We start from the raw sequence: 13988 nt of genomic DNA on the forward strand, positions 1-13988 counted from the left end.
AAAGCTCATGGTGTTTGTCTCATCAGCATTGGCTTGTGTTGTCAATTGGATGTAATTGGATGAGTGCAGTCAAGTAAACCCACCTGATGTTGGTGCATGGTAGGATCACAGTGAATCTGAGGTCTGTGTTCGTCAGTTTGACCCATAGACCCAGTTAAAGGATTCAACTCAGCCAGTAAAGGCACTATGGAGGAGTTGGAGGAGAGACAACTGAAGATTGTTAATTTTCATATAAATGCAGCAATTGTATTTTTGTTTCCTTGAAAATCGGGTGATTTGTACACTCATCTGTTCTTGCATTTTAGTGTTACTGCAGAATATCCCTTGTTAATTTGAACCGTTCACATCCATGTCCAAAGGCTTGCTGAAGGCTAAAATACACCGTCAGTAATAAGTTGTCAATTTTATTTGTATAGCCCATTATGACAAATTACATTGACATAGGCTCAGATATTTATATGCCTACTTCTCAGTGGAAGTCGCAAACTGATCTGTAATATTTACATGCATTGAAAGTAACTTTTTAAAAAAAATGTTTCTGGTGCCTGCAGTGCCATAATAACGAAGACTTCTACTTATTCAAGGGAACCTATCGAGTATGACACTGTTGAAATGCTGTTTGTAAGCTGTGAAAAAATAATTGCATTATTTACAACGTCAGGTTCACTGATTTGTTGAATGCAATTTTCCAAACACATGAAAATAAGTGGAAAATAAATGAAATCGAAATGTAATACAATTTAACTTACAAGTTCAAGTCTAAGCCAAAGACCTTGTAATATAGACCCATGATTTGCCAGCAAAATTTTTTTTAAAAAAATGAATGAATGGCAAAAGAAAAGAAAACTGCAGGCCAAAGTTGCAAGACACTGAATATAACTTTTATATTATTCAGTAGACATAACAAACATTTTCACTATTGTAAAATATTCCATCTGTGATATCCCATTACAACAAAATAGGCATATGAGTGTACAAATTTGGAATGTAATATTGCTGGCATTTTTTTCCAATGACCTTGTGGGGGAATTGTCCCAAAAAAAACAAAAACAAAACAATGCTTACGTTTTCTTAACTGTATCATGTTAGTTGTACGTCTGCGGAAGGAATTCTTCCTTTTATCCTCTGGCCTGGAAGGATTGTACCGTAAAAAGGCCATATATTTGACAGGCTCCATGAGGGACGGCTGTGTTGACCTGTACCTAAAAATAGCATTCGATCTGCTCTGTTTCATATTAAAGGGGAGGAACGTTGCGAGTCAAACGTTCAAACCGGAACTCTGCTTAAACCGGAAGTTTATCTAAACCGGAGATTTTTTTTGACGCAATAAGGAAATCCATTGAATTCCGGTTAACCCTGGTGGGGAACACGCCGCTTGTTAGCGAAGTTTCTTTACCTGGGGGGTATCAACCGTTTACCGATAGTTCGCAGTCACCAGTCTGCTCCACTACACAGCCGAGTCTGCCCCGAGATGGCCGAAGAAAATATATTCCTTTTCGTCCCGAATTTGATCGGTGAGTTTCAACCGACATGTAAACGGCTAGCCAGCAGCGTAGCTTAGTAGTTCGTGAGTCAGTTCATTTTAGCGAGTCGTTCTCTGAAACTTGGTAATTGCAAGTCAAAGCTACACCTCTTCTACTTGTATTTATTAGCTGTTAATCTGCTGTTGATCAATTTAGGGCTCCGTTTGTTTCAATTTATGGGCCATTCCACCAAATCGGTGCCTTTTCCGTCCCCAGGACTTTACATGCAGAAATATGCATGAAAAGTGTCTGTATAATACATGATGTTATCATAGTGTGTCTTGCTCTTTGTCCTAGTTGCAATTTGAAGGTACGCCATGTACAACTTTAATCAAAACTACATAGAACACTGGAAAAATAGGATTTTAGCCCGTCCCCACTCCCTAACACTACACTTCACTATGAAATATGATTAGAATCTTTCAAAAAACATTTTTTTTGTTTTATTGTGTGATTCCATTTCCAATTTAGACATAAAAATAAATTTTCTCATCGGAAATTCATAATATGTTAGTTAAAATGCAAATTTTTAGTAGCGTCCCCAGGTTTTCACCCAGTCCTGTTACCCTGACACATTCCCCCCCCCTCTAAAAAATTGGAACATTCCACAAGTGACAGGATAAACAGCAAGTTGCGTCATTTGAGTCTCCTGAAGGCCATGGGAAAACCAGAAGTAAGTTCTCTCACTATTTTCTGTATTTTTGATCATATTGTAAGTATGACTGAGAATGTCAATCTCAACGTACAGTCCTGTTACCAAAATTATTTCTTTTGTGTTGTTATGATTTTTTTCTTTAAAGATAGTTTTGGTAAACCGCTTGAAGGTGCTAAGTATTTTCATGCTATTAGCATGAGATGTCATGTGTGTCATCTGGCTGTGTAGCTAATGTTATGCTAAAAACTCAGTCCTGTTACTCATGTAAAAGGTAACAGGGCTGAATAAGAGTAACAGGACTGAGAAGTTTGCATGAAAGAGCGGAGGGGGGGGTAGGGAGAGGAGGGGGAGGTAGGGTGAGGAGGGATGAGGTACTGCAAGCTAGAGAGAGGAGGGGTGAGGTAGAGCGAGGAGGAGAAAGGTGGGAGGTAAGGAGAGGATGGGTGAGGTATGGAAAGGTAGGGAGAGGATGGGGGCGGTAGGGAGAGGAGGGGTGAGGTAGGGAGAGGAGGGGGAGTTAGGGAGGGGGTAGAGAGAGGAGGGGTGAGGTAGGGGGAGGTAGGGAGAGTGATTTAATTAGAATACTTTTCTGTTGATTTTAAGTTTTATAGTTGGAATTACTAAAGGTTTTTTTCAGTTTTACAATGTGAACATATTTCTTTCAGGGAGCCAATCGATTAAGTGCTGCAGAGAAGCAGCGGCGCTGTCGCGCTCGACACAATGCTGACCCAGAAAGGAGAGAGAGATACTTAAAGAAGGAGCAGCAGAAATACAGGGAGGACATAGCATCTGGCAGGAAGAAACTAGTCAATGACGTTAGTAAGAGGGAAAAGCGCAGACGTTGCAAAGAGTGGAGGGAGACTTACTACAGGATCAAATCCAGGAAAGAAGCCTTAAAGCACCTAACCACACCTCCAGATAAAGAGGAAGCAGTCGACATAGCAGTGTCAGAGATGCTCAAGGATGTTCCACCGATTCCATCTACGATGAAGATGCATCAGGCAGTAACCCTAGGCCCTGGAGAGCTGACCTACAGGGATGTTAGCTGCTTGTGCATAGCAAGACAACATCTGAGCTGTGAGTGCTTTAATACAAAGTATTTCACATTCAATCAAGAGAAGGCTCCCAAGACCACAGAAAATCAGTGGCAAAGTCCTGAGGTTGTTGGCAAATGGTGTGTGCTGAAGTACGACGGTCAACTATACCCTGGGATCATCACAGACACAAGCAACACACATGGCGAGGTTCGTTGTATGAAAAGGATTGGAGCCAACCGGTTTTACAGGGCAGCCTGCGAAGACATCCTTTGGTACCCATTTGAAGACATCCTGTGTACTATCCCACCAGCGAAGCAAGTCACGGCTCGTTACATGGAAATTGATAAAAATGCCTGGGCCAAACTAGAGACTGCTTCTTAGAAAAGGCAAGGCAAGTTTTTGTTTCATTAATTTAATGCAATTCTATAGGAAATACAATTGAATGTCCTGTTGGCACGTGAATGTTGTGTTTTATATGCAGAAGAGTATTCTCAAGTAAATATTAGGCAGGCCTACTGGTAGTCAGTGGATCTGAGGACCTACTTAATATGCTCAACTTTTTGTATGTGTTGTCTTTATTGCCTTTTGTAGAGGAAGATGGAGAACCCATACTGTACAGAGGCAGGAGCCAGACACATGTTGCAGGGGAGGGGCTATACTCACACCTTCTCTCTCTCTGTCTCCACCACCCTCACCCCCACCTGCACACACAGACAGGCACAGGCTCACATATACGCACACAAACTCGTGCAAAAACATGTATACACGATTGTTACTGCTTTTATGTTGCTATTTAGAAGATTTTTTTTTAACATGGTCTTTTTATTATAATTTTGTAGCAGACTCTCTAAACTAAGATCTTTTTGCCAAATATAATGACCTCTGTTTTACCTTTGTTTGATTGAAGGAAGTTCTGACATCCAGTTGTTCTCACACACGTAAGCAGTACTTCCTGTTACTCAGTGCTCATTCCTGTGACCGAATATTCGTTCCTGTTGCCTAATTGTTTTTTATTAAAAAAAATAAAGATAAACCATTTATTTTTCAGTAATGTTTGGTCCGTCATTTGAACACTTGTTTGATAAATCACATGATAGATTTGAGGTTGAGGTCTCCCTTAAAAATGAATAATGGCTTTGTGTTAAAAAAAAAACATTTCGCCTGCATATGTTGTGACTTTTTAGCTACATATATATATTTTTTGAACATGTAACCAATTATTTCTTGAAAATACCCACTTTATTGAGGGAAAAACAAAGAAACTAGTTGGCATGACTTTTAATTGATATTTAAACAGTTGTAAGAGTTTTGGTAACAGGACTGAGAAAAATGCAACCATCTTCCCTTTAGAAACCTTGGGGAAAAAAATGGCCTGAGATCGACCATTATACATTTTGAAAAGTTAAACATATGTGTTATTAGACACAGTGCTGAAAAAAAGACAAAGAATTAAGTTTGATTTTGAAAAGTGAGAACATGCAAATGGCACCGATTCGGCAGAATGGCCCTTATACCGTTTTATTTTGGTTCATGCCATTCATTTCTTTCTGTGTTATTAAGTATTACATTTTATTCGTTTATTTTATTATTACACTATTTTTATCTGTGAACTTTCTTCTAATCATAAAGCGTATTGGATTTCAATGTTTCACGAAATATGCTGTACAAATGAAGTTTTGAGTTATTTAATGACATTGACCAGCTTAACCTCATCTCTCCCTCCGTGTTGTTAGGTTATGCCCGAATCGTGTTGGCCTTCCTGTCATTTTACCTGATGCCGTGTTGCCCGCTGCCTGCAGTGTTTTGTTACCTCCTCAGTGCGCTCCTGGATGCTTTTGATGGGCATGCTGCTCGGGCACTCAATCAATGTATGTATGCATATCTATGTGTGTGTGTGTGTGTGTGTGTGTGTGTGTGTGTGTGTGTGTGTAAAAATGTTAGTGTATCCCTAAGAGTAAGTTTACACTGGGATACACTAGTTCTTTAGCTTCAATTGAATCTATATTTTGTGATATCTTTGTTGTCCTAAGGTTGATTCGTGCTTTCTAGGGATTGTCACAGAGACATCTTTGACAATGACGCTTCATAGAGGAAAAAGAATCACTTCAGAAAGATTAATGCCTTTAAATATAGAATTTCAGTTGTCCTTGTATGTGGAGCATGCAGAGTCGTTATTTTTATTGTCCAGGTGGTGCATTTCAAGTGTAAAACTTAAGGCACCACAACAACTCGAATCAAAGTTAAAATGGACGTTTGCCCAGGGATGGGAAAAACACAGTTGGATTGCATGACAGTTATCAGTAAGTGTATGCTGTGGCTGAAGTTTATTTGTACTTCAATGGCCATTACCAGAGAAACGGATTGCTTGTGTTAGCCTCGCCAGATACTTGAACAACCCCCAGATCAAAGCACCATCTTGATATTTCTTGTAAAACAGGACTTGTTTTTAAAAGAATGCACTTCTTTTTTAGGCAGTGACATCGACTTATTCTGGCTCTTCGTGTCCTTTTTTCTGTAAAGGTACCAAATTTGGTGCCATGCTGGACATGTTGACGGACCGCTGTGCCACCATGTGCCTCCTGGTGAACCTGGCTCTGCTCTACCCATCCTACACGTTCCTCTTCCAGTTGAGCATGTGTCTGGACATTGCTAGCCACTGGCTGCACCTGCACAGGTACTGTTGTCTCAAAGGAAACAACAAACCCTTCTGTCTCTGTTTCTGAAAATTCTCCTTCTCCAAGCAAGTGATTGTTTGCAATCGCGGTTTATCCAGCACTGGAGGCCCCCCAACTGGGGAACAAAACACTAATTCCATTTCCAGATAAATGTAAAAACGAGGAGAGCAGGACCTTCTCAATCCAGGGACATGAGTGTTTATGACAGTGACATCACTGCTGGAATGAATGAAATACAATAAAGACTGATAGTATTTTGACGTCACCTTAGGCCTCATTTATAACCATTACGTACAAACAAAATAGGGCCTGAAAGAGGTGTACGCCACTTCCCGCGTAAAAGTTGGGACCTGCAAAACCAAACTTGATGGGAGAATGTGCCCACCTGTATGGAAACTCTCACCCATGCGTACCAACATTTTGGAGACGGGGGAAATTGGCGATGTAGATGGCGCGGTGGTGAATTGAAGCCAGGTTGTTGAAATGAAATGTGTGCGATGCCTCTCACACATTGCATTTCACTTCATACCATGTGTTTATCATTGATCCACTTTATCATAAAAATTCAAACCAGCAGTGTTATTTGTGCTTGCGCTAGAGAACCATAACTATTCCATAAGCACCTTTCAGTTGTAAAAGAGATAAGCCTAATCAAATCTCAAATCAAATTCCCCTCAATATTTCATCAGTGCTGTCTCACCAACACATTCCCCCACCCCCAGAGCACAGAGGAGAGGGCTGGACTGTATGGTACCTAACTGATGAAATTGTCATCATCAGTTGTAGAAATTGCTTTGAGAATGTTGATTGAGAAGTATAGAGAAGGCCAGAAAGAGTTGCATTGTGTCTTTGTAGATTTAGAGAAAGCTTATGACAGAGTACCGAGAGAGGAGGTGTGGTATTGTATGAGGAAGTCAGGAGTTGCAGAGAAGTATGTAGGAGTGGTGCAGGATACGTATGAGGGAAGTGTGACAATGGTGAGGTGTGCGGTTGGAATGACGGATGGGTTCAAGGTGGAGGTGGGATTACATCAAGGATCGGCTCTTAGCCCTTTCTTGTTTGCAATGGTGATGGACAGGTTGACGGACAAGATCAAGCAGGAGTCTCCATGGACGATGATGTTCGCGGATGACATTGTGATCTGTAGTGAGAGTAGGGTGCAGGTTGAGGAGAGCCTGGAGAGGTGGAGGTATGCACTAGAGAGAAGAGGAATGAAAGTCAGTAGGAGCAAGACGGAATACCTATGCGTGAATGAGAGAGAGGACAGTGGAATGGTCAGGATGCAAGGAGTGGAGGTGACAAAGACATCTGAGTTTAAATACTTGGGGTCAACTGTCCAAAGTAACGGGGAGTGCAGTAGAGAGGTGAAAAAGAGAGTGCAGGCAGGTTGGAGTGGGTGGAGAAGTGTGTCAGGAGTGATTTGCGACAGAAGGGTACCAGCAAGAGTTAAAGGGAAAGTTTACAAGATGGTTGTGAGACCAGCTATGTTATATGGTTTGGAGACAGTGACACTGACGAAAAGACAGGAGGCGGAGCTGGAGGTGGCAGAGTTGAAGATGCTAAGATTTTCACTGGGAGTAACGAAGAAGGACAGGATTAGGAACGATTATATTAGAGGGACCGCTCAGGTTGGACGGTTTGGAGACAAAGCAAGAGAGGCAAGATTGAGATGGCTTGGACATGTGTGGAGGAGAGATGCTGAGTATATTGGGAGAAGGATGCTGAATATGGAGCTGCCAGGGAAGAGGAGAAGAGGAAGGCCAAAGAGGAGGTTTATGGATGTGGTGAGGGAAGACATGCAGGTGGCTGGTGTGACAGAGGAAGACGCAGAAGACAGGAAGAAATGGAAACGGATGATCCGCTGTGGCGACCCCTAACGGGAGCAGCCGAAAGTACTAGTAGTAGTAGTTGTAGAAATCCAAGTTTACATCAAATAGTATTAAAGAATTGCAGAACAGAATGTCAGTAGTTTTTAATAATATTTTCTAATTCTGTGCATATATGACCAAGTATGAGTTTAGTTTTCATACAGGTTTTGTGTGTGAAATTGCAGCAGTGAACACTACTGTGCTGTCAGGCGCACAGAGCGCACTGGAGACACTGCGGTGGCTGCCACACACACTTGTTTCCCCCGAGTGTTGAGGCCATTTGTGTTTCCAGCCGTGTGAGCTCGGGTTTGCCCTTGCCCCCCCACCAGTAGCAGACACGCTCTGATGGTGGGATGCAATTCATTTTTTTTGCCTCCACCTTTAGATCCGACCACTTTTTTTTAATTATTTCTGGTACTGTCCTGTCTGTCGCACTTGCTGCATTACCCATAGCAGCAATGTGTTGCTACTCACTGCGTTTTCTTTTGTTTGTAACCCCACTGCTGTGGCCACCAAACAATATGTGCCCTCTAACCTCCACCTCACCCACGAGCACCTCGATTTCTGTGTCAGAAAAATTCCTTTTCTTGGTCTTCCTCTTGGTTGTTGCCATGCTTCACCATAAGGAACCATTGCTCAGCAGGCTCATTTATATGTATCAACATTCACAAGGTGCTTTGCATTGACCATTTATGGTTGAATAGGAGTGTGTAGAGGGCAGGATATGAGGCTGATCCATGTGTGCACATTTCCAGGTGGACTGTGACTTATAAAGGGAACATTGCCTTAGTTGTGCGTGCACATGGTTTTATAAATTGGAGGGGTTTTTGCGCACGCTATTTTCAGCTTTCGTGCACATGTACACTTTTAGTTTGGATCATACGCACTGTTTTGTAAGTGAGGCTCCTTGTCCTTTTGTCCTCATCTCACATGTGAGATATACCCAGCAGTTCTGGTCCGGTGAGCTTCATTGGGAACGATGACTGCTGACTACACATAACATGTAGGATAAAGCAATCTTATTAACTCATTTATCTTTACATGTTTGACGTACATACATATACATATTTGAGTCCCAACCCTAACCTTATCTGTAACCTCTTATAGTCTGTTTTATGTTCAAGTGTCCCATGTGAACAAGCCTCCAAATCAAATTCCTTGTATGTGTAGACATACCAGGCTGGTTCTGGTTCTCCAACATCCCTCACAACACCATAATTTAGTCCGTTTTTATTATAAGCGGGGCCCCTGTAGGAACTGAACTTCTGTTCCTGACAGTTTAATGCTGAAGTACAGGACCACACACTGGGACACAGGGTGGACTAGCATTGCAGGGTCTTCATTAAAACAAGCACCAGGCGTGCACATGTCACTTGACACTGTTTAGAATATTAAATTCCTCAGACCTCCACTAAGAAGGATAAATTCTAGGCTGGAGAAATAAAGTTTTCCCCAAGACAGGAGAAATGTTGTGTCTCTATACTGTTTGCTCCTATCATCTTGTTTTCTTTCTCATTTTCTTTTCATCCCTTTCTCCCTCAGCTCAATGATGAAAGGCTCAACCAGCCATAAGGTCATCGACCTCTCAGGCAATCCTATCCTTCGTGTATACTATACATCAAAGGTGAGTGTGGGGGGCGCAACACACACACACACACACACACACACACACACACACACACACACACACACACACACACACACACACACACACACACAAAAAGACAATCTTGCATAATTTAAACCTAATTTCTCGGCCAAGTGTGGGGCATCGGGGAAAGTTGTGTCTCAGGTGTGAGAACTTTGATGGGAGGGAAGGCAGGTCTCCCTGATGTTTTTTTTTTCTTATTGTAGGCATTTGTTCTGAGCAGTTATAACTAATGTTCATGAGCTTCTAAGAAACAGTCACTCTGTGAAAACACCCGACTATTCTGCGAAGTAGCACAGAGCTGGCTGATAAGTGGGGAGGGGGTCATAATGAAAGACAATAAAAGCCCATCCCAATCATCAACATGACCCAAGTTTAACTTATCATGATGGTTTTGTCAACCATAATCAGGTCCTGAGAGTGGAAAAAAAACTGTTTCTTGGGTTTCTCCGGGGCCATATTAATCAGACTAGTTCTGTATCCATCACACCATCACACATGCATACAGCCACTTTAGACAGGATCTTGGGAGCTCAAACCTAGTAGTCGTTTTTAGATAGAATGGTTTAAACTAAAGCAAGATGTCACAACAATGTCTCCTTTTGTTTCTGTCTCTAATTGTTCTGTTTCCCCATAGCCGGTGCTTTTTGTCATGTGCATGGGGAATGAGCTGTTCTTCTGCCTCCTCTACATTCTCTATTACATTGAGGAACCTGCTGGTAAGTCTGTGTACAATGGTTTCTTCATAGACCTTCCCTCCCTTTGCCTTTGTCTTTTGTTTTTAAATCTTGGACGTCAGCTGGTACACATAGACTGCAAAATACAAAAATTTGCTTTGCTCACGAAGAGCCATTTGAAATCCAGATTTAAGTAACAGTGTAAAAAGGAAAAAAAATCACCATCTTTGGACTCACAAGGTCCTCTTGAACATGAGAGATATGCTAATGGTAGACACAAGTTGAGCCACAGACTAAATCTTAGTCATTGGGAGTCTTTGATTACTGAAAGCATTGCATGTGATGAGATACCACAAGACCTCCATCACTGAGCCTGTCTCTCCACCCCCCACTTCCCCCACCACCCCTAGCATGGCTGTACTGGCTACAGGGAGTATGTGCTGTGATTTGCCTGCTCAAGGCTGGGATAAGCCTCCTTCACCTCATCACCGCCTCCCAGAATATGGTGGCTTGCGATGCAGCTGATCGGGAAATTGAGAGGACCAAGGCCCAGTGAGAGCCACAACTGTCAGCCCTCATCTTCTTGTGATTCCTTTTTGTTTGCTTGATTTATTGATAAAAGGTAGACTTATTTGGACTCGATTGACACACATTTATGTAACTCAAATAGGCATGAAACGCAGGGCAACCACATCAGCTTGTCATGCTGACATTGCAGACTTCAGTCTTGCTGGAACTGGAGCATATTACGCTGGTGAGCTTTTAAGGTCAGATATCATTCCAAGCGATCAACAAGACAGTGTTGTTGCACATCGTCTTCTCTTTACCACGGACTGTGTATGTGGATTGTGTTAGTAAATGAGCATAGAAGTAACTGTTAAATGGAACATGAAACTTCCCTGGACTTCTTTAGATGATTTTGAATCAAAGGAGGCAGGGACGGGTCTGCCGGAATAAACCACTTTCAGTAGTAAAGCGCAGTGATCATGTCATACTCATGAATACCATTCCTACCAAGTCAGCCCATCAGATGCAATTGGCCGGTGGCTGCCGGTAATGGCACCAGAGGCATTTCTATTTTGAAAAGGATCAGAAGGGAGAGAGCGGCATGTGTACATTCCTCTTGAGACACCGCATATGTTTGCCGATGCCTGTCTGAACCTTTTTTAGGTCTTTGTTGTGATGTTACGTTCAAGTAGCAGGAGCTGGGGGTAACTTCCTGGATGCTGGGTAAGAAAGGATGGAGGATACCTGTTGGTAGTAGCAGCAGAAGAGTCGAGTGGATATCATGGGCAAAACTCATCTGGTTCTTTGTTAGAAAGCAAAAATTTTTAAATGGGACACAAGCTGATTTTAATTTGTGCTACAGCTTATAACTTCTTCACATGTGGCTCACTTAGCCGAGGCAGAAATATTGCCTAAGCCTGCTATCAAGTTCAACTTTATTCTTATGTGTAGAATACAATGAAATTGTGCTCTGGCTCTCTCTGCCTTCACACAAAGGACAAAAGGACAAAGGACACACCCATAGAAATATTTATATATATATATATATATATATATATATATATATATATACACACACACACACACACACACACACACAGTACATGATAACACACTAATGTAAGATGCATATGGGTGCGTCAGCTGTTCAGCAACCTGACTGCTTGTGGAAAGAAACTTACTGAGATTGGTGATGTGTGATTTGATGCTCTGGTAACGTTTTTTAGATGGAAAGAGCGAGAGCAGAACATGAGTGGGGTGGCTGGTGTCCTTCATAATGTTTTGGGCTTTCCTTTTGCAGCAGGTGGTGTAAATATGAAGTGTTAGTTCAGTACCAATGATTTTTGCTGCTGTCTTTACAGTCCTTTGAAGCAGTCTGCAGTCCTAAGCAGTCAGGTTGCCAAGCCACAGCTGTCGATGGTACTGTCCTGCTTCACACAGGAAGTCTGTGGTGTTGTCTTTTGAAGGAGGGAAGTAATCGTAAGCTTTATTGAAATCAACTTTATTTGATCTGAGTTTCACATTTCAGCCAGAGCTACATTTTAACTTAATCCAAGGCCAATGTGTATGTCACTGCTAGTTAACCACTGATTCATTGATATCACTTCAAGTTACAATCTTGAAGATTTACGTGCAACTAAATGTAAAAAAATTTTTATTTGTTCCATTACTAGCACATCACTAATTACAGCAGACAATCAAAAACAAAATCCAAATTATGAAAGTTTTTTTTCAGTTGCTCATTCTTCTATTGGGTGGGACTTTTCCATGAAAATTTAAAAGGCACATTGTTTTCAGTTTTCAGTCTTGAGCGTGGAAGCCAAATGTAGAAGTAGAAGGCCGGTAGAAGGGTGTTTGAAGGGGTAGTGAATTTAGAAGGCAGCTTGGAGAAGATCTTTATCTTCAGATACTACTAGATTGATAGCTAAAATCCTTGTTCAACCATGTTTGGTTTGTTTGGCGGTGCTGACGTAGCAGCGCTGGCAACTCTTGTTTCATTTCGAATGGATCTCCAGGACTTTGGTGGCTTGAACACCATTGCAATTATCACATGTCACTGTAGATGTCTGTAAATGAAACAAAACCTATAGTTTTAAGGATTCTAACTTTAACGTTGTTTTTATGTTGGCTTGGCTGTGTTATATCGAACAAACCATCTCACCCATTGTCATAATCTTTGGGATGAGATGAGCTAACACCATTTTGTTGTTGCATACAGCAGGAAATTAGATTTCCAACATGGATTAGCCGATTCCAGCCATATGGCACTCGTTGGCCACATGAATCAGAATACCTAAATTTCATTAAATGCTCATGAATATAATCATTCATTTAAAAATGCCTTAAGTCCAACACAATGAATACCACTTGATGGATGACAAAAATTTTGTAATTGTGTGGATTAGTAGAGGTAGGAGACGGGACTCTACCAGACACCAGGAACTGCATTTGTAACTTTTCTAAGCAGCACAGTGCTGACCTACTAGTATCCCTGGTAAAGCACATTACCACTGACTGAAATGTTAAATCCATCCTGAAAAAGATGAGTGCACATAAACAGCATGTGGCAAACATTCCCATCTTCCTAATAAACCTTTTGGCAGTAAATGTGTCCCTCTGATGTTCAATCCTCAGTTTCCATCTTTCAACAAAAAGGCACATTATTTTGCTTGTTGGTGAACAGTTTTCTGGTTGCTTCCTTTCCCTCCTTTTTAAATGGTTAATAAACACTGAATACATTGGGTTTTAACATTTTATGCTCACCTGATGTCTGTTACAGTAGATTTAAGTGTGTCCTATTAAAATGCCTCTAGCTGCAACATCCGAGCCGCCATCTTCTGCTGTACCATTCTTACTTTTCAAAGTATATATATATGAAGAATTAAGAGTATATTTGTATTGAAATAGGGGATCATGTCAAATAGTTGCGCTTAAGTGGTGTTGACTATGAGCACTTGCATTGGATTTTTTTTTTGTACTGGTGAGAGTGGTAGAATCTTGTTTTTGTATTTATATTCCACCCTACTTTTGAATTTATTTAAAGTTATATTGGGCACAATTCATACCGCGTGTGAAAGGTCACCAAATTATTATTGTTTATAGTGTTGTGTTATAAATTTAAGGATTTTCTGTCTAACCATGAATATGTACTGTGTGCATCATGCTGCTGAGTGACTCATAAAGCCATAGTTCATTGCAGAATGTGTGTTTAAATGTGTAATTGTCATCCCATGATAGTCACTTGTTTTGACCAAGTCTGTCCAGAATGTACTGTAAAATAAAGAGTTTTAAAACATATTGCAAAGAATGCAATGTCATATTTTTAAGATCACTCATCAAAAGCTGTGGCTGTCGTGCCCATTGCAGTGCCTCCTGGCTTGCATTTACTGTAAATGGGT

The 13988-nt window shown here is 41.2% G+C and overlaps 1 protein-coding gene across 1 annotated transcript; it reads left to right on the plus strand.

Annotated features, from left to right (window-relative positions):
- The first annotated feature begins 1362 nt into the window (after positions 1-1362).
- cdipt (CDP-diacylglycerol--inositol 3-phosphatidyltransferase (phosphatidylinositol synthase)) lies at positions 1363-10650 on the plus strand. The gene is made up of 6 exons (XM_056287778.1): positions 1363-1514; positions 4949-5083; positions 5736-5889; positions 9301-9382; positions 10044-10125; positions 10494-10650. Exons 1-6 carry the CDS (start codon positions 1472-1474, stop codon positions 10637-10639), a joined length of 642 nt encoding a protein of 213 aa, XP_056143753.1. The 5' UTR covers positions 1363-1471; the 3' UTR covers positions 10640-10650.
- The last annotated feature ends 3338 nt before the right edge of the window (positions 10651-13988 follow it).

This window comes from Lampris incognitus, chromosome 10 (genome assembly GCF_029633865.1).
Source record: "Lampris incognitus isolate fLamInc1 chromosome 10, fLamInc1.hap2, whole genome shotgun sequence".
NCBI classification, from domain to species: domain Eukaryota; kingdom Metazoa; phylum Chordata; class Actinopteri; order Lampriformes; family Lampridae; genus Lampris; species Lampris incognitus.